At 44.3% G+C, this 19,839-nt stretch overlaps 1 protein-coding gene across 3 annotated transcripts in view; it reads right to left on the bottom strand.

Annotated features, from left to right (window-relative positions):
- Nucleotides 1-3,629: 3,629 nt before the first annotated feature.
- Nucleotides 3,630-19,839, bottom strand: part of tfr2 (transferrin receptor 2) — a 46,288-nt gene continuing 30,078 nt past the window's right edge. For 2 of the 3 annotated variants that reach the window (XM_067445301.1, XM_067445300.1), the window contains exons 7-18: nt 18,826-19,068; nt 16,228-16,367; nt 14,461-14,642; nt 14,264-14,383; nt 13,979-14,061; nt 13,817-13,880; nt 13,648-13,715; nt 11,796-11,866; nt 11,577-11,661; nt 9,728-9,955; nt 8,670-8,810; nt 3,630-8,356 (exon numbers count right to left, since the gene is read on the bottom strand). In XM_067445301.1, the coding sequence (XP_067301402.1) occupies nt 8,114-8,356; nt 8,670-8,810; nt 9,728-9,955; nt 11,577-11,661; nt 11,796-11,866; nt 13,648-13,715; nt 13,817-13,880; nt 13,979-14,061; nt 14,264-14,383; nt 14,461-14,642; nt 16,228-16,367; nt 18,826-19,068 (1,668 nt within the window). In that variant the 3' untranslated portion in view covers nt 3,630-8,113. Of the gene's footprint in view, nt 8,357-8,669; nt 8,811-9,727; nt 9,956-11,576; nt 11,662-11,795; nt 11,867-13,647; nt 13,716-13,816; nt 13,881-13,978; nt 14,062-14,263; nt 14,384-14,460; nt 14,643-16,227; nt 16,368-18,825; nt 19,069-19,839 lie in introns of those variants that run through there. The other variant, XR_010905275.1, reaches the window with a different exon arrangement.

Raw genomic sequence — 19,839 nt, forward strand, 5'->3', positions numbered from 1 at the left:
GAGTGCCCTCTGGTGGTGATCACAGGCACTCACACTGGTGAATTGTGACACATACCATGCCAATGACACACACATTTTACAGTGTTGCTATTTATTTTCAAATAATTGCATCTTAATATTAATATCACTCATTGTCATCTAAATCACAAACTAAATATATTAAGCAGCTAAGACTTGATTTAAATAGCATAAAGTGACATCTAAATGGGCATTGACTGTACAGCAGAGTTTAACAGTCTGTCTTTGAATGATCTAGGCTACGTGGACACTAAAAAGTAAAAAAAAAAACGTTACATTTTTTTTTTAGTTTGAATGTTGTGTGTGTGTTTGGAAGTAGGGGGTGAGTGTTTAAAGATATTAATTAGTAGACAAGTTAATGCAAAGTATAATTGATCAATTTTGTGCTATGAATTCTTGTTAACAGTAGCAACTGCACATAAAAAACTCCTTCAAATGCATCTATTTAAAGGTAATGTTTTTTGTAGAAATTGTGAATAGTATGTAATTGTCTTAAATGTTTGCATTTCATCTCCCAGATAACAGACAAAGACTAAATCAGCGTTCAATCAATGTTCATGCATCAACTGAAATATCACTGAATCAATGTGGAGATTTAACTTGTATTTTCCATCAGGTTTGCACCCTGATATTACGTTATTTCAATTAGGAAAAATGCAGGTCCTTCTCAAAAAATTTGCATTTTGTGATAAAGTTAATTATTTTCCATAATGCAATGATAAAAATTAAAGATATATTTTAGATTCATTGAACACCAACTGAAATATTTCAGGTCTTTTATTGTTTTAATACTGATTATTTTGGCATACTGCTCATGAAAACCCAAAATTCCTATCTCAAAAAATTTGCATATTTCATCCGACCAATAAAATAAAAAGTGTTTTTAATACAAAAAAAGTCAACCTTCAAATAATGATGTTCAGTTCTGCACTCAACACTTGGTGGGGAATCCTTTAGCAGAAATGACTGCTTCAGTGCGGCGTGGCATGGAGGCGATCAGCCTGTGGCACTGCTGAGGTGTTCTGGAGGCGATCAGCCTGTGGCACTGCTGAGGTGTTCTGGAGGCGATCAGCCTGTGGCACTGCTGAGGTGTTCTGGAGGCGATCAGCCTGTGGCACTGCTGAGGTGTTCTGGAGGCGATCAGCCTGTGGCACTGCTGAGGTGTTCTGGAGGCGATCAGCCTGTGGCACTGCTGAGGTGTTCTGGAGGCGATCAGCCTGTGGCGCTGCTGAGGTGTTCTGGAGGCGATCAGCCTGTGGCACTGCTGAGGTGTTCTGGAGGCGATCAGCCTGTGGCACTGCTGAGGTGTTCCGGAGGCGATCAGCCTGTGGCACTGCTGAGGTGTTCTGGAGACGATCAGCCTGTGGCGCTGCTGAGGTGTTCCGGAGGCGATCAGCCTGTGGCACTGCTGAGGTGTTCTGGAGACGATCAGCCTGTGGCACTGCTGAGGTGTTCTGGAGGCGATCAGCCTGTGGCACTGCTGAGGTGTTCCGGAGGCGATCAGCCTGTGGCACTGCTGAGGTGTTCTGGAGGCGATCAGCCTGAGGTGCTGCTGAGGTGTTCTGGAGGCGATCAGCCTGTGGCACTGCTGAGGTGTTCTGGAGGCGATCAGCCTGTGGCGCTGCTGAGGTGTTCTGGAGGCGATCAGCCTGTGGCACTGCTGAGGTGTTCTGGAGGCGATCAGCCTGTGGCACTGCTGAGGTGTTCTGGAGGCGATCAGCCTGTGGCACTACTGAGGTGTTCTGGAGGCGATCAGCCTGTGGCACTGCTGAGGTGTTCTGGAGGCGATCAGCCTGTGGCACTACTGAGGTGTTCTGGAGGCGATCAGCCTGTGGCACTGCTGAGGTGTTCTGGAGGCGATCAGCCTGTGGCACTGCTGAGGTGTTCTGGAGGCCCAGGATGCTTCGATAGCGGCCTTCAGCTCATCCAGAGTGTTGGGTCTCGCGTCTCTCAACTTTCTCTTCACAATATCCCACAGATTCTCTATGGGGTTCAGCTCAGGAGAGTTGAGCACAGTAATACCATGGTCAGTAAACCATTTACCAGTGGTTTTGGCACTGTGAGCAGGGGCCAGGTCGTGCTGAAAAACCAAATCTTCATCTCCATAAAGCTTTTCAGCAGATGGAAGCATGAAGTGCTCCAGAATCTCCTGATAGCGAGCTGCATTGACCCTGCCCTTAATTAAACCCAGTGGACCAACACCAGCGGCTGACGTGGCACCCCACATCAACACATAATGCCCTTCTCCATCCATTTTTTATTAACAAGTGGGAGTTTGTTAATGGTAAAGTCTGGGTTATTCCAGATTGGCGAGAGGTTATGTAGCGAAAAAGATTGACCAGTTATTTTATTAATTTTCCACCAAGCCATTAGTGTAGTCTGGGTTGCGGTGTTATGAAATAGTTTATGTTTTTTAATAGTATTACTAAAACGTGGTAAATCGGATATTGGGATTTTTTGGCATGCTGTTTGTTGTAATCGTATCCATGGATTGTGATGGTGGTCATTATTTATCCATTTAGTTTGGTGTTGTAGCTGCGCTGAAAGATAGTAGTATTGAAAGTTTGGTGCAGACAGTCCTCCTTGTTCTTTAGTTTTTAGTAGTGTTCGTAATGCAATTCTAGGTTTTTGATTTTTCCAATAGAAATTGTTTACTATGCTGTCTAATGTATTAAAAAAAATGCAGGGGTTGAATCGGAAGCATAGTAAAGAGATCATTTCTTTTCGGTGGTACTGACATTTTTTTGCGGCTATTCTTCCTATAGTTGAGATCGGCAGGTTCATCCATTTCTTCTCGGTTGTTTTTAATGCCGGGGTGAAAATTTAGATCAAACAGATCTGATATATTTGGAGATAAATGTATTCCTAAATATGTAATGTTACCTACCCTGAACTGATTGGTTTTTTAAGAATAGTGGTGGTTTCGAAGTCCAACTTATGGAGTAGTCGGATATGTTTGAATAGTTGTTGATAAGTTTAATACTTTCTGACAAAGACTTTTCTGGATTCTGTGAGTATAGTATAATGTCATCAGCATATAATGATATTTTATGTTCAGTACTGTTTGATTTATAACCTTTAATATTGTTATTTTGTCTAATTGCTATTGCCATTATTTCTATAAATAGTGCAAAAAGTAGCGGAGAGATAATGGGCATCCCTGTCTGCAGTTTAAATGGTGTTGATGTGATATTATTGGTGATAACTGATGCTGATGGTGTATAACAACTTGATCCAGTGTGTGAAATAATTACCAAAACCATATTTTTCTAGTGTAGTGTAGAGAAATGTCCAATTTACCTTGTCAAAATCCTTTTCAGCATCAAGGGAGACGATAATCGTTTGTGTTATTTGTTTAGTGGAACTATTAATTATATCGAATAGCCGACGTATGTTGTTGCATGGATAACGTCCTCTGATAAAGCCTGTTTGTTCTGGATGGATAAGAGTTGGCAGGATTGAAGGCAGTCCTGGTTTTGTGTTCATTATAAAACACGTCAAGATCACTTTAAGAATTTATAATTCAACTCTAACTCATTTCAAAGTTGCCGTTTGTTCCGTTAGTTTTGGTGATTGCCACAGGGGCACAACAATATGAAGATGTAGACGTATTTAAAAGAGAAAACATTTTTATTTAAATGCACTTTACAGCAAACTGTCTAAATGCTTTTAAAATATAAGCAATGTGGGATCAATACAGTAGATGACAGATGATCATTGACCCAACACACATGAGCCCAGACTGAAGAGATGCACCTGACCTACGTACAGCTAAAATGCTGCATTCACAACATGACGTAACTACCATCATTTTGACAGCACGTGACACCTCAGAATTATCTGATCGAAGACTTGAACACTTTTTATAAGTCGGAACTACAACTCTTACAACATGGTGTGAACGCACCAATAAGATCAGAGTCTGAGGGCGGGGTCACGTGACATCAGAGTCGATTGAAAGCAGATGCTGCTCTTTGATTGGACGACAGCATGGCTGTCATAATTATGAGAGTCACTGCTCTCGATAATTACCGTTCACATTCATAAGAGTCTCATATCACGCAGTAATAAAAAAAATCTCTTCTCAATCATAATTGCTAATTAACAAATTAATTAACGAGAATATATTCGGATAAGACAAAAAAAGAGCATATTAGTAAATCACAGTTGTGTTGAGCAGATATGAAAACACACTCCGAACCAGAAGCGAAGCGCTCGGGATATTCTAAAACGCTCAATTAATGCATTAATAGATGCTAAAAGACCAAATTCAGGACACGGTTTATTAAGAAAACACGATGTAGAGCAGAAGAACTAAATTCTTCTAAGAATTAAATTAATGTTTTATGCCTTCATTTGATCAGCAGAAATGTTATTATACACAACACAGAATTTAAATAATAATAATAATTGTTTGGCCCTAAATGTCTTAAGACACGAAACGATGGCTTTGTGCCAGAAACACAACAGTATTTGTGTTATTTCTACCTCATATCAGACGAATCCCATCTAGTATTCCCAGCGCCATTACTTCTGCTGACTGAGGTTAAAATACTGGCGCGGTCATAGATATATTTATAAAGATGCCTAATTTGACCCATTCATGCGGGCACTAATGAGGCATCTATAGATATCTATGATATCGCCGGTATTTTGACCTTAAAGTAACACAAATACTGTTGTGTTTTGGGCAGAAAGCCATTGTTTCGTGTCTTAAGACATCCATGTGTCGCCACGAGCCACAGGGTTTAATATGGATTCGTATGTCTGTGTTTTTTACTCTCATAGAAATATTGACTTGCATTATATGAGCAAAGGTTGAGTTAAAAATCTTCATTTGTGTTCTAATGAAGGAACAAACACACCTACACTACAAAAAAAAATGCTTTTCTTATATAGTATTTGTGTCTCGTTTCCAGTCCAAATATCTAAATATTCTTAAATCAAGATGCATTTACTAGATCAGTAAAACGGCATTTCTTGTTTTATGGGGAAAACTATCTAAAACTTAAAAAATCTTAAAACAGGCAAAATGATCTGCCAATGGGGGGAGAAAAATAATCTTATTTCTGTTTGGGACGGAAACAAGAAACAAGATTTCAATCAGAAATAAGATTATTTTTCTCACCCCATTGGCAGATCATTTTGCCTGTTTTAAGCAAAAACTCACTTTGATTTTATTTACAACAAAACAAGAAAAAATATATTATGTTGTTTTACTTATACAGTAAATGCACTGCAAGAAAAATGCTTTTCTTACTCAATATTTTTGTCTTGTTTTTAGTCCAAGCATCTAAAAATTCTTAAGTCAAGAAGTATTTACTAGACAAGTAAAAGTAATTGACTTGTTTTGGGGGAAAATAACTCAAAATGAAGAGAGTTTTTCCTTTAAATAAGCAAAATTATCTGCCAAAATTATCTTAATTCCAACAGAAAACAAGATTATTTTTCTCACCCCATTGGCAGATTATTTATCTTATTTTAAGCAAAAACTCTCTTCATTTTAATCTTTTCCCCCAAAACAAGACAATAATTGTTACTTGTCTAGTAAAAGTTTCTTAATGTGAAGGTTTTTAGATATTTTGACTAGAAACAAGACAGAAATACTAAGAAAAGCATTGTTTTTCAGTGTGCATCTTAATTTAAGAATTGTTAGGAATTTAGACTAGAAACAAGACAAAATTACTAAGAAGAGCTTTTTTTGCCCTGGAGGGTCAGCAGATAAACATCACATTCTCATTGGATGAACTATCCGTTTAAGCGTTTTAGAATATCCCCGAAAGGAGAGTGCCGTCTCTGAATAAATAAAGGCTGAAGTTGCTCTAGATCGGGTCGTCTGAAGTTGTTCTAGAGCGAGTCGTCTGAAGCTGTTCTAGAGCGAGTCGTCTAAAGCTGTTCTAGAGGGGGTCGTCTGAAGCTGTTCTAGAGGGGGTCGTCTGAAGTTGCTCTAGATCGGGTCGTCTGAAGCTGTTCTAGAGCGGGTCGTCTGAAGTTGTTCTAGAGCGGGTCGTCTGAAGCTGTTCTAGAGCGGGTCGTCTGAAGTTGTTCTAGAGCGGGTCGTCTGAAGCTGTTCTAGAGGGGGTCGTCTAAAGCTGTTCTAGAGGGGGTCGTCTGAAGCTGTTCTAGAGCGAGTCGTCTGAAGTTGTTCTAGAGCGGGTCGTCTGAAGTTGTTCTAGAAGCTGTTCTAGAGGGGGTCGTCTGAAGCTGTTCTAGAGCGGGTCGTCTGAAGCTGTTCTAGAGGGGGTGGTCTGAAGCTGTTCTAGAGGGGGTCGTCTGAAGTTGTTCTAGAGCGAGTCGTCTGAAGCTGTTCTAGAGCGGGTCGTCTGAAGTTGTTCTAGATCGGGTCGTCTGAAGCAGTTCTAGAGCGAGTCGTCTGGAGCTGTTCTAGAGCGGGTCGTCTGAAGCTGTTCTAGAGGGGGTCGTCTGAAGTTGTTCTAGAGCGAGTCGTCTGAAGCTGTTCTAGAGCGGGTCGTCTGAAGTTGTTCTAGATCGGGTCGTCTGAAGCAGTTCTAGAGCGAGTCGTCTGAAGCTGTTCTAGAGGGGGTCGTCTGAAGCTGTTCTAGAGCGAGTCGTCTGAAGCTGTTCTAGAGGGGGTCGTCTGAAGCTGTTCTAGAGGGGGTCGTATGAAGCTGTTCTAGAGGGGGTCATCTGAAGCTGTTCTAGAGCGGGTCCTCTGAAGTTGTTCTAGAAGCTGTTCTAGAGGGGGTCGTCTGAAGCTGTTCTAGAGGGGGTCGTCTGAAGTTGTTCTAGAGCGAGTCGTCTGAAGCTGTTCTAGAGGGGGTCGTCTGAAGCTGTTCTAGAGGGGGTCATCTGAAGCTGTTCTAGAGCGGGTCGTCTGAAGCTGTTCTAGAGGGGGTCGTCTGAAGCTGTTCTAGAGGGGGTCGTCTGAAGTTGTTCTAGAGCGAGTCGTCTGAAGTTGTTCTAGATCGGGTCGTCTGAAGCAGTTCTAGAGCGAGTCGTCTGAAGCTGTTCTAGAGGGGGTCGTCTGAAGCTGTTCTAGAGCGGGTCGTCTGAAGCTGTTCTAGAGGGGGTCGTCTGAAGCTGTTCTAGAGCGGGTCGTCTGAAGCTGTTCTAGAGGGGGTCGTCTGAAGCTGTTCTAGAGGGGGTCGTCTGAAGTTGTTCTAGAGCGGGTCGTCTGAAGTTGTTCTAGAAGCTGTTCTAGAGGGGGTCGTCTGAAGCTGTTCTAGAGGGGGTCGTCTGAAGCTGTTCTAGAGGGGGTCGTCTGAAGCTGTTCTAGAGGGGGTCGTCTGAAGTTGTTCTAGAGCGAGTCGTCTGAAGCTGTTCTAGAGGTGGTCGTCTGAAGCTGTTCTAGAGGGGGTCGTCTGAAGCTGTTCTAGAGGGAGTCGTCTCAAGTTGTTCTAGAGCGGGTCGTCTGAAGTTGTTCTAGATCGGGTCGTCTGAAGCTGTTCTAGAGGGAGTCGTCTGAAGCTGTTCTAGAGGGAGTCGTCTGAAGCTGTTCTAGAGGGGGTCGTCTGAAGCTGTTCTAGAGCGAGTCGTCTGAAGTTGTTCTAGATCGGGTCGTCTGAAGCTGTTCTAGAGGGGGTCGTCTGAAGCTGTTCTAGAGGGGGTTGTCTGAAGCTGTTCTAGAGCGGGTCGTCTGAAGCTGTTCTAGAGGGGGTCGTCTGAAGCTGTTCTAGAGGGGGTCGTCTGAAGCTGTTCTAGAGCGGGTCATCTGAAGCTGTTCTAGAGGGGGTCGTCTGAAGCTGTTCTAGAGGGAGTCGTCTGAAGCTGTTCTAGAGCGGGTCGTCTGAAGCTGTTCTAGAGCGGGTCGTCTGAAGCTGTTCTAGAGCGGGTCGTCTGAAGCTGTTCTAGAGCGGCTCGTCTGAAGTTGATCTAGAGGTCGTCATCTGAAGCTGTTCTAGAGGGGGTCATCTGAAGCTGTTCTAGATCGGGTCGTCTGAAGCTGTTCTAGAGCGGCTCGTCTGAAGTTGATCTAGAGGTCGTCATCTGAAGTTGTTCTAGAGGGGGTCATCTGAAGTTGTTCTAGAGCGGGTCGTCTGAAGCTGTTCTAGAGGGGGTCGTCTGAAGCTGTTTTAGAGCGGGTTGTCTGAAGCTGTTCTAGAGCGGGTCGTCTGAAGCTGTTCTAGAGCCTGTTCTAGAGCGGGTTGTCTATGTTCCAGACGTCTCCGCTGAGCGCATTGGCTGCTCCCTGAAGGGTCCAGGTAAAGAGGGCCAGCTGGCGGCGGAACCGGGCCTCGTGGAACATGTTTGGGTGGGACCGCAGCAGATCCAGATGTTCCTTTAGCGCGCTCAGAGTGTGATCGCCTCGGCCGTGGAATACGTGACGGAATGGCGTCTCCACCACCGACACGTACTGCGACAAGAAGTAGTATTCCACCTGAGAACAGGAAATATGTGCATTTAGGGAGCATTAACTCACGCTAGGGCTGTGCGATGTCGACAAAAAAGGATATCTCAATATTTTCTGGTATTTTCTTGATAACGATAATAAGAGTATATTTTGCTCTTATTCATCAGTTCTCCTGGTGTGTGTGCTCACCCTTATGATGCGCGTGTTGTAGAGTCTGTGTGTGTGTGTGTGCTCACCCTCATGATGCGCGTGTTGTAGAGTCTGTGTGTGTGTGTGCTCACCCTCATGATGCGCGTGTTGTAGAGTCTGTGTGTGTGTGTGTGTGTGTGTGTGTGCTCACCCTCATGATGCGTGTGTTGTAGAGTCTGGCCAGTCGTTCGTCCTGAATGTCGCTGTTCTTTATGGCCTCGTGCAGGTTTTTAGCCGCTCTGCTGAAATCGCCTCGTGCGCTGAAGACCCACTGCGGAGACAAACCCCTCGCCTGACAGAGACAAAGGCAGATTACAGGAGCTTTACAGCTGCATATATACCTCTGTGTGTGTGTGAGTGTGTGTGTGTGTGTGTGTGTGTGTGTGTGTGTGTGTGTGTGCACCTGTAGCTCCGCGGCGTATAGGCTGAGAGTGGAGCTGAGCTGTTGAGCGGTGCTGCTATAGCAGGTGTGTGTGTGTGTGTGTGCACCTGTAGCTCCGCGGCGTGTAGGCTTAGAGTGGAGCTGAGCTGTTGAGCGGTGCTGCTATAGCAGGTGTGTGTGTGTGCGTGTGTTTGTGTGTGTGTGTGTGTGTGTGTGTGTGTGTGTGCACCTGTAGCTCCGCGGCGTGTAGGCTGAGAGTGGAGCTGAGCTGTTGAGTGGTGCTGCTATAGCAGGTGTGTGTGTTTGTGTGTGTATGTGTGTGTGTGTGCGCACCTGTAGCTCCGCGGTGTGTAGGCTGAGAGTGGAGCTGAGCTGTTGAGTGGTGCTGCTATAGCAGGTGTGTGTGTGTGTGTGTGTGTGTGTGTGTGTGTGCGCACCTGTAGCTCGGCGGCGTGTAGGCTGAGAGTGGAGCTGAGCTGTTGAGTGGTGCTGCTATAGCAGGTGTGTGTGTGTATGTGTGTGTGTGTGCGCACCTGTAGCTCCGCGGTGTGTAGGCTGAGAGTGGAGCTGAGCTGTTGAGTGGTGCTGCTATAGCAGGTGTAGGTGTGTGTGTGTGTGTGTGTGTGTGTGTGTGTGTGTGTGTGCGCACCTGTAGCTCCGCGGCGTGTAGGCTGAGAGTGGAGCTGAGCTGTTGAGCGGTGCTGCTATAGCAGGTGTAGGTGTGTGTGTGTGTGTGTGTGTGTGTGTGTGTGTGTGTGTGTGTGTGTGTGTGTGTGTGTGTGTGTGTGTGTGTGTGTGTGTGTGTGTGTGTGTGTGTGTGTGCGCACCTGTAGCTCCGCAGCGTGTAGGCTGAGAGTGGAGCTGAGCTGTTGAGCGGTGCTGCTATAGCAGGTGACGTCCAGAGGCAAGATGTGATCATGTGAGAGCTTCAGCACCATCAGACCCACCAGCTCCGCCACGGCCCGACCCACGGCCCCCAAACGGCCCTGCAGAAGCTCCTGCAGACGGCCCACACTGTCCAGATGAGTGTTCACGAACGGGTACGAGCGGGCGTCCTGCACACACACAAATCCCAAATACTCACACACACTCCCAGTGAGAAACACACACACACCAATCAAAAATACTCTCACACAATCCCCATTACAAAAAAGTTGGGACATTGCACCAATTATGAATAAAAAAGGATTGCAATCATTGAAAGTGAGACATTTTGAAATGCCATGCCAAATATCAGCTCATTTTGGATTTCATGAGAGCTACACATTCCAATAAACAGGAACAGGTACCTGTTGGGACAGGTAGCAATAAGAAGCCGGAAAAGTTAAATGTACATATGAGGAACAGCTGGAGAACCAATTTACAACTTATTAGGTCAATCGGCAACATGATTGGGTATAAAGAGCCTCTCAGAGTGGCAGTGTCTCTCAGAAGGCAAGATGGGCAGAGGATCACCAATTCCCCCAATGCTGCGGCGGACAATAGTGGAGCAATATCAGAAAGGAGTTTCTCAGAGAGTTATCCTCATCTACAGCGCATAATATCACCCAAAGACTCAGAGAATCTGGAACAATCTCTGAGCGTAAGGGTCAAAACCAAACCGAATGGCCGTGATCTTCAGCCCTTAGACGGCACTGCAGCACATACAGGAATGCTACTGTAATGGACATCACAACATGGGCTCAGGAATACTTCCAGAAAACATTGGTGAACACAATCCACCGCGCCATTCGCCGTCGCCGGCTAAAACTCTACAGGTCAAAGAAGAAGCCATATCTAAACATGATCCAGAAGCGCAGGCGTTTCCTCTGGGCCAAGGCTCATTTAAAGAGGACTGAGGCAAAGTGGAAAACTGTTCTGGGGTCAGACGAATCAAAAGTTAAAGTTCTTTTTGGAAAACTGGGACGTCATCCGGAAAAAAGAGGACAAGGACAACCCAAGCTGTCTCAGCGCTCAGTTCAGAAGCTGATCTCTGATGGTCTGGGGTTCATGAGTGTGTGTGGCATGGGCAGCTTACACATCTGGAAAGGCCATCAATGCTGAAAGGTCTATCCAAGTTCTAGAACAACATCTGCTCCATCCAGACGGCGTCTCTTTCAGGGAAGCCCTCCCATTCTCCAACATGACAATGCCAGAGCACACACTGCATCAATTACAACATCATGAAGAAGAAGCAGAAGAAGGATCCAGCACTGAAATGGCCAGCCTGCAGTCCAGATCTTTCACCATTAGAAAACATTTGGCGCATCATAAAGAGGAAGATGCGATAAAGAAGACCTAAGACAGTTGAGCAGCTAGAAGCCTGTATTAGACAAGAATGGCCAACATTCCTATTCCTAAACTTGAGCAACTCGTCTCCTCAGTGCCCAGACGTTTGCAGACTGATATAAAAAGAAGAGGGGATGACACACAGGGGGAAACATGGCCACGGCACAACTCTGAGAGATGTGTTGATGCCATGAAATTTAAAATCAATTTATTTTTCCCCTAAAATGATACATTTTCTCAGTGTAAACATTTGATATGTCATCTTTGTTGTATTCTGAATAAAATATTGGAAATTAAAACTTCTACATCATTGCATTCTGTTTTTATTCACAATTTGTACAGTGTTCCAACTTTTTTGGAATCGGGTTTGTATTATTTATACTATATAATAGCTGTTTTATATTTTACTTCGTTGAAATGCAGCTGCATGGCAGGAACTCCTCCGAATGCGGTGAAACTGTAGGCGCCGCTGTTCAGATACAACGGCTTCACTCTGCAAACATCAGGACAGACTCGTTAACACACACACACACACACACACACACACACACACACACACACACACACACACACACACACACACACACACACACTGAACTCTTCTCAGTAATAGCGGAGCTTCCTCACATGTTCCTCCAACCGCCCTGACGCTGCACCAGAGACAGAATCGACTGGCCCGTGTGTTTCGGATGCTCAACCTGCAACACAAACTCAAACCTCAGGCAAACACTACTTTAGGTCTTCAGGTTCACTATACACATTGTGAGGAGAAAGCGTAAGACACACAAACTCTTCTCAAACCTCAGGCAAACACTACTTTAGGTCTTCAGGTTCACTATACACACTGTGAGAAGAAAGCGTAAGACACACAAACTCTTCTCAAACCTCAGGCAAACACTACTTTAGGTCTTCAGGTTCACTATGATTGTTAGGCTGCATTAACTAGGTCAGCTGGAACCGGGAACACTTCCCATAACACCTGATGTACTCGTTACATCATAAAAAGAGTGACATCTACGCTAATGTTAGTCTCTCTGTTTATCCCGAGGTTTATCCCGGATCTGGGCCCTGTCCGGATCGGATGGTGGACCTGCCTGGACATGACCAACGCATCCTGGAGTGTCTGCTGAGCCGTGTCAAATGGTGTCTCCTCCGAATTTGCCTCACTGGCACGACATGCTCAAAACCCGTCTTCGGCGCAATAATTCCGATCTTTCATGTATTCATACTCTTGTGTAATTGACGCCCCATCCTAAATAAATCTGTCTCTTCCGTGATACCCTGAAAATTTTGAATAATCCGATCTAATATGATTTCCGACCTGTAAGGTTGCCAGAATAATAATCTTACACGGTGTGTTAATAGGCCAGAGGAGAACTGGCACCCCGACTGAGTCTGGTTTCTCCCAAGGTTTATTTTTCTCCATCATGCCCTGATGGAGTTTTGGTTCCTTGCCACTGTCGCCTTTGGCTTGGCTTGCTCAGTTGGGGACACTAAAAATATGATTAAAGTTATTCAACTTATTATACAAATAAAATGTATGAATTAGGTCTTATTTAATTCTATAAACTATAACACTGATCTGCCAACATTGTTGCTATATGATAAATTAAAATAAGCTGATAACATCACTGTTTTCTCCAGTACGACTGTACAGCCAAATCTAATTTTGTCGCAATATTATCCTGTTTGACACTGTGAAGCTGCTTTGACACAATCGTGATTGTAAAAGCGCTATATAAATAAAGTTGATTGATTGATTGATTGACTATACACACTGTGAGAAGAAAGCGTAAGACACACAAACTCTTCTCAAACCTCAGGCAAACACTACTTTAGGTCTTCAGGTTCACTATACACACTGTGAGAAGAAAGCGTAAGACACACAAACTCTTCTCAAACCTCAGGCAAACACTACTTTAGGTCTTCAGATTCACTATACACACTGTGAGAAGAAAGCGTAAGACACACAAACTCTTCTCAAACCTCAGGCAAACACTACTTTAGGTCTTCAGGTTCACTATACACACTGTGAGAAGAAAGCGTAAGACACACAAACTCTTCTCAAACCTCAGGCAAACACTACTTTAGGTCTTCAGGTTCACTATACACACTGTGAGAAGAAAGCGTAAGACACACAAACTCTTCTCAAACCTCAGGCAAACACTACTTTAGGTCTTCAGATTCACTATACACACTGTGAGAAGAAAGCGTAAGACACACAAACTCTTCTCAAACCTCAGGCAAACACTACTTTAGGTCTTCAGGTTCACTATACACACTGTGAGAAGAAAGCGTAAGACACACAAACTCTTCTCAAACCTCAGGCAAACACTACTTTAGGTCTTCAGGTTCACTATACACACTGTGAGAAGAAAGCGTAAGACACACAAACTCTTCTCAAACCTCAGGCAAACACTACTTTAGGTCTTCAGGTTCACTATACACACTGTGAGAAGAAAGCGTAAGACACACAAACTTGTTTGATGGCTCCTTCGATGAGATCGGCAAGGAGGGGACTGGAGTACACCGACAGGTTATCATCACCTACACACACGAACACAGGTTGAGCTTATTCTGCTGTCATAATGTCTAATGAATAAATGTGTGTGTGTGTGTGTGTGTGTGTGTGTATGTGTGTGTTTTACCAAGGATAGCCTGATCCAGACTGAAATACGCCACCGCTTTCAGGTGCAGCATGGTCAGATAACCCTGAAAACACACAGTCCCAATGATTCTACACAAACACACACACATCTCTCCATCCGTGTGTTTGCTGTACTGGGTGTTGATGTTTGTGTAGTTCTGACCTCCAGCCACTCGGTGGCGCCAACATTCCCAAATTCTCCTCCATCCCAGCTGACGAAAAGCAAACTGCGTCTGGGGTAAAAGCCTGAAGACCATCAGACAGTTCAGTGTGTGAGTGTGTATTGTTATGTTTCTGTTTGTGTCTGACAGTTTGTGAATGTGAGTCAGTGTGTGTGTTTGTGTGTGTGTGTGTGTGTGTGTGTGTGTGTGTGTGTGTGTGTGTGTGTGTGTGTGTGTGTGTGTGTGTGTGTGTGTGTGTGTGTGTGTGTGTGTGTGTGTGTGTGTACCGTTCTCCACCATGTTGCTGAAGGTTCGGGCTAGCTCCATCAGGAGGGCCGTTCCGACTCCGGACTTCACGGCTCCGGGGCCCCAAGAGTCCCTCTGAGCCCCGATGATGATATAATGATCTGATGAAGAAGAGCAGAGTTTAACACACTGATCTGATGAAGAGGAGCAGAGTTTAACACACTGATCTGACTCGTACCTGGCTCCACTTTTCCCTCGATGGAGGCGAAGATGTTGTTGAGCAGAACGGGCTTCATGGTGTTATAGACGGCCATCTTTAGCCTCCGCTCTCCAGGCCCAGTGAAGCTCGGCCCCAAAACACACTGAACATATGGCAGTCTGCCCTGCCAACCCCGAGGACAATCAGGGCCGGACAACTGACTGACACACACACACACACACACACACACACACACACACACACACACACACACACACACACACACACACACACACACACACACACAGATTAATACATCTCAATGCCCTGGTCATATTTAACACTGATTATATTCAATGAGTGTGTGTGTTTGAGTGAGCGTGTGTGTGTGTGTGTGTACATGTGTGTACAACAACACAGCTGCGCACGGACTGGGACTGAATAATTCAGACTGACAAAATAATAAAAATTACATTCTTCTTCTTTTAAATATTAATAAAATAAACAATAACGACATTCTTCTTCCAAATAACAATAGGCGTCATTAATAATAAAAATCATAATAATAATAATAAAAAGAATCTTACAAATTGTCACGCAATTATTAATGTGAATGAATGGAGGCTACTCCACATCACATCATTATGCGGCAGTGGCTCAGTGGTTCATGTAGGTTGTCTACAAACCAGAAGGTTGGTGGTTCAATCCCCGGTTCCACCTGACCAAGTGTCGAGGTGTCCATGAGCAAGACACCTAACCCCAGCTGCTCCCGACGAGCTGATGGCGCCTTACATGGCTGACATCACCGTCGGTGTATGAATGGGTGAATGTGAGGCAAAATATAAAGCGCTTTGGATAAAAGCGCTATATAAATGCAGTCCATTTACTATATAAATGCAGTCCATCATCATCATATCGTACACCCCAATACATGTGCCGTGATACGAAATTAAATGCTAATTGTTTCCAAACATGTGCTGTAAAATAATGCACTGTGGGGTAATTTATCATCCAAACAGCTTTAGACTGCTGGAGTGCTTCTCAACTTCCACACTATTAACAGTACTCGTAATTTGGGTCCATATTTTGTTTTGTGGGTGCCTTTATTCCCACTCTTTATACTCTTAAATAAAACAATTTCGTTTTTTTTTCCACTTCCCTGGTGATGATCTCGATGGGCGTGTCTCAATCATCTCACTAGTCCACTAGTCAGGGCACTGATCAGGGAGTCGGCCCATTGACTTATGTCCTAATCAGTGCCCTGACTAGTGGACTAGTGAGATGATTGAGCGCGCCCGATCTCCACGTCGGAGAAGTTTCGCTTCTTTGCCGTCTTCCGTGTGTCCATGGCGTAAAATGAGGGCATTGGGGAGGCGGAGACTTGAATATATAGGGGCGTGTTATTCTAATGACGATCGTTTCAGCTGCTGCATTTATCAAGGGCAAGTATTGCGTACACCTGGACTGCAGAGATGCGCACAGCTTCATAAATCAGGCGGTGAGAGGAGTGTAAGCATAATCTTACGCCAAAATATACGCCCGTTTCTACGCAAGATTGATAAATGAGGGCCATTATGTGTGTGTGTGTTTGTATGAGTGTGTGTGTTTCTATAAGTGTGTGTGTTTGTATGAGTTTTTGTATGAGTGTGTGTGTATGTTTGTGTGTGTTTGCACACACACACACACACACACACACACACACACACACACACACACACACACACACACACACACACACACACACACACATCTCAAAGTCCATGTTGAGCATATTGGATCAATAATGAGAAAAGGGGCGTGGTAGACCTCAGCAGTTTGGAAGCGACGTTGGCGCTGATTGGCTGAGCAGGAATGATTGGCAGGCCTGAGGACTGTGTGGATGGGAACTGGGTGTGGTTAAATGATGGAAATCCAGGTGTGAAGGGGTCTCCGGAGCCCAGGTGAACCTGACAGAAAACAGAAAATATGTGCCATGACTATATATATATATATATATATATGCTTTCTATGCTGAATATTTGGTGTGGCAGTAAAAATAAAACAGCAAACAAACTTCACATGGAGAGAAAACTTGAGTGAACGTTTTGATTTTAATATTATTTGTGATAGCCTATGTTATACAACGCATCTAAAGTCTATTTTTGTGTATGTGTAAACATGGGTACGCACAACATATATTATACATTAAAATATCTTAAGATCTATCCTCATTACTTTTGAAGGGGATGTGAAAGAGAATTTTACTAACCCTACCGGACAAGCGGATTAAAAGGCCAATAACAAAAAACTGAGCTAAAAATTCAACATGTGACGATTATATACAATGAGGAAAATAAGTATTTGAACACTCTGCTATTTTGCAAGTTCTCCCACTTGGAAATCATGGAGGGTCTGAAATTATGATCATAGGTGCATGTCCACTGTGAGACATAATCTAAAAAAGAAAATCCAGAAATCACAATGTATGATTTTTTAACTATTTATTTGTACGATACTGCTGCTAATAAGTATTTGAACACCTGTCTATCATCTAGAAAAAAATGTCCTCCTCCACTCCATTTATTATCCTACATTAGATGCTCCTGTTTGAGGTCGTCAGCTGATAAAGACACCTGTCCACCCCATACAATCAGTAAGAGTCCAACGACTAACATGGTCAAGACCAAAGAGCTGTCCACAGACACGAGACACACACTCACACACCTCCACAAGGCTGGAAAACAGCTCGGTGAAAAAAGGTCCACTGCTGGAGCAATCATTAGAAAATGGAAGAAGCTAAACATGACTGTCAATCTCCCTCGGACTGGGGCTCCAGATCTCACCTCGTAGGGTTTCAATGATCATAAGGTGAGAAATCAGCCCAGAACTACACGGAGGAGCTGGCCAATGACCTGAACAGAGCTGGGACCACCGCTTCCAAGGTTACTGTTGGTAATACACTCGTATTGTTGGTAATACACTCGTACAAGATGTCATGGTTTGAAATCCTGCATGGCATGGAAGCTTCCCCTGCTTAAACCAGCACATGTCCAAGCCCGTCTTAAGTTTGCCAATGACCATTTGGATGATCCAGAGGAGTCATGGGAGAAAGTCATGTGGTCAGAGGAGACCAAGATATAACTTTTTGGTCATAATTCCACTAAATGTGTTTGGAGGAATCAATAAATCAATCATCTTTATTTATATCGCTCTTCTCCAACGGCGATTGTGTCAGAGCAGCTTCAGTGTTAAACAGGACAATACTGCAGCAGAATTAGATTTGGCTGTACAGTCGTTCTGGAGTAAACAGTGATGTTATCAGCTTATTTTAATTTATCATAGAGAGACAATGTTGGCAGATCAGTAGAATTAAATAAGACCTAATTCATAAATTTAATTTGTATAGTTAGTTGTATAGGAAGAATGATGAGTACCATCCCAAGAACACCATCCCTACTGTGAAGCATGGGGGTGGCAGCATCATGCTGTGGGGGTGTTTTTCTGCACATGGGACAGGGCGACTGCACTGTATTAAGGAGAGGATGAGCTCAAACTCCGTGTTTCTCAGCGTAAGGCCAGACACCTGACGGATCTGGAGGAGATCTGTGTGGAGGAGTGGGCCAGAATCCCTCCTGCAGAGCAAACCTGCTGAAGAACTACAGCAAACGCTTGGGCTCTGGAACGGCCAACAAAGGCTACTGGACCAAATATTAACATTGATTTTCTCAGGTGTTCAAATACTTATCTGCAGCTGTATCATACAAATAAATAGGTACAAAATCATACATTGTGATTTCTGGATTTTCTTAGTCAGATTTTGTCTCTGGCAGTGGACATGCACCTCTGATGACAATCTCAGACCCTCCATGATTTCTGAGTGGGAGAACTGGAGTGGGAGTGTTCAAATACTTATTTTCCTCACTGTATTTATAACATATGATACAGTTAAACAACATCACATGACTAAGAGTTTTTCAGTCGTTTTCACACACATTTTCAGTGGTGATGGTGTTCAGGAAAACACACTCTTGGTCATGTGATGATGTTTAACTGTATCATATGTTATAAATATATAATCGTCACATGTTGAGTGTTTAGCTGTGTCATGTGTTGTGATTTCTCCTCGAGCATCAACAGCGCCACCTTCAGCTCATTATATATTACACTATTATCCTCTATCCATCGCCTCTTACACTAAACTAATGATCATTCTTGCATTTTGGTGATTCGCTCGTTACTTTTTTGTTATTAGCGATTTAATCCGCTTGGTCAGTCGGGTTAGTAAAATTCTCTTTCACTCGCCCTTAAAGAAATCCACTGGACAAGTGTTCATGTAATGAAATTCTGGCAAAATTATAATTTCAACTCTTAAAAAGGAGGTCAAATTTATAATTGGTCTCGACTGGACCGAAACGAGGACCGTACGTGTTCTGAGATGACGGCGTTGCTATGGAGACCGAGTCGCCGCGGGTCCTGAGGCACGTCTGCGGGGTCGGGGTAGATGAGGACGCCCACAAGCCCCGCCTCCTGCGCAAGCCACACCTTCTCCGCGAAGCTCACGGCTCCGCCCACTCTCGCCACGGCAACGGAGCCGTTCAGGGACACGCCCAGAGATCGCAGCTGCTCGAAGTCCTGCCGCCGGCCATAGTTCACATACACCACACCGCCCTACACACACACACACACACACACACACACACACACACACACACACACACACACGTGCACACACACACGCGCGCATACACACAAATGCACACAAGCCCACGCGCACACACACACAACAGGAACACATACACGCACATGCACACACGTGCACACACACACAACAGGAACACATACACGCACACACACAGGAACACACGTTGACAAGTGTTTGAGTGAGCATGTGTTTGTATGAGTGTGTGAGTGTTTGTTTGTTTGTTTGTGTGTGTGTGTTTGAGTGTGTGTGTGTGTGTGTGTGTGTGTATGTGTTTGAGTGTGTTTGTATGAGTGTGTGTGTGTGTGTTTGTATGAGTGTGTTTTTAGTGTGTTTGTGTGCGTGTTTGAGTGTGTGTGTGTGTGTGTGTGTGTGTGTGTTTGAGTGTGTGTGTGTGTGTGTGTGTGTGTGTGTGTGTGTGTGTGTGTGTGTGTGTGTGTGTGTGTTTGTATGAGTGTGTGTGTGTGTGTGTGCGTGTGTGTGTGTGTGCGTGTATGTGTGTGTGCGTGTGTGTGTGTTTGTATGAGTGTGTGTGTGAGTGTGTTTGTATGAGTGTGTGTGTGTGTGTGTGTGTTTGTTTGTTTGTATGAGTGTGTGTGTGTTTGATTGTGTTTGTATGTGTGTGTTTGTATGAGTGTGTGTTTGAGTGTGTGTGTGTGTGTGTGTGTGTGTGTGTGTGTGTGTGTGTGTGTGTGTGTGTGTTTGAGTGTGTGTGTGTGTGTGTGTGTGTGTGTGTGTGT

The sequence above is a fragment of the Pseudorasbora parva genome, chromosome 6 (genome assembly GCF_024679245.1).
Source record: "Pseudorasbora parva isolate DD20220531a chromosome 6, ASM2467924v1, whole genome shotgun sequence".
Classification (NCBI taxonomy): domain Eukaryota; kingdom Metazoa; phylum Chordata; class Actinopteri; order Cypriniformes; family Gobionidae; genus Pseudorasbora; species Pseudorasbora parva.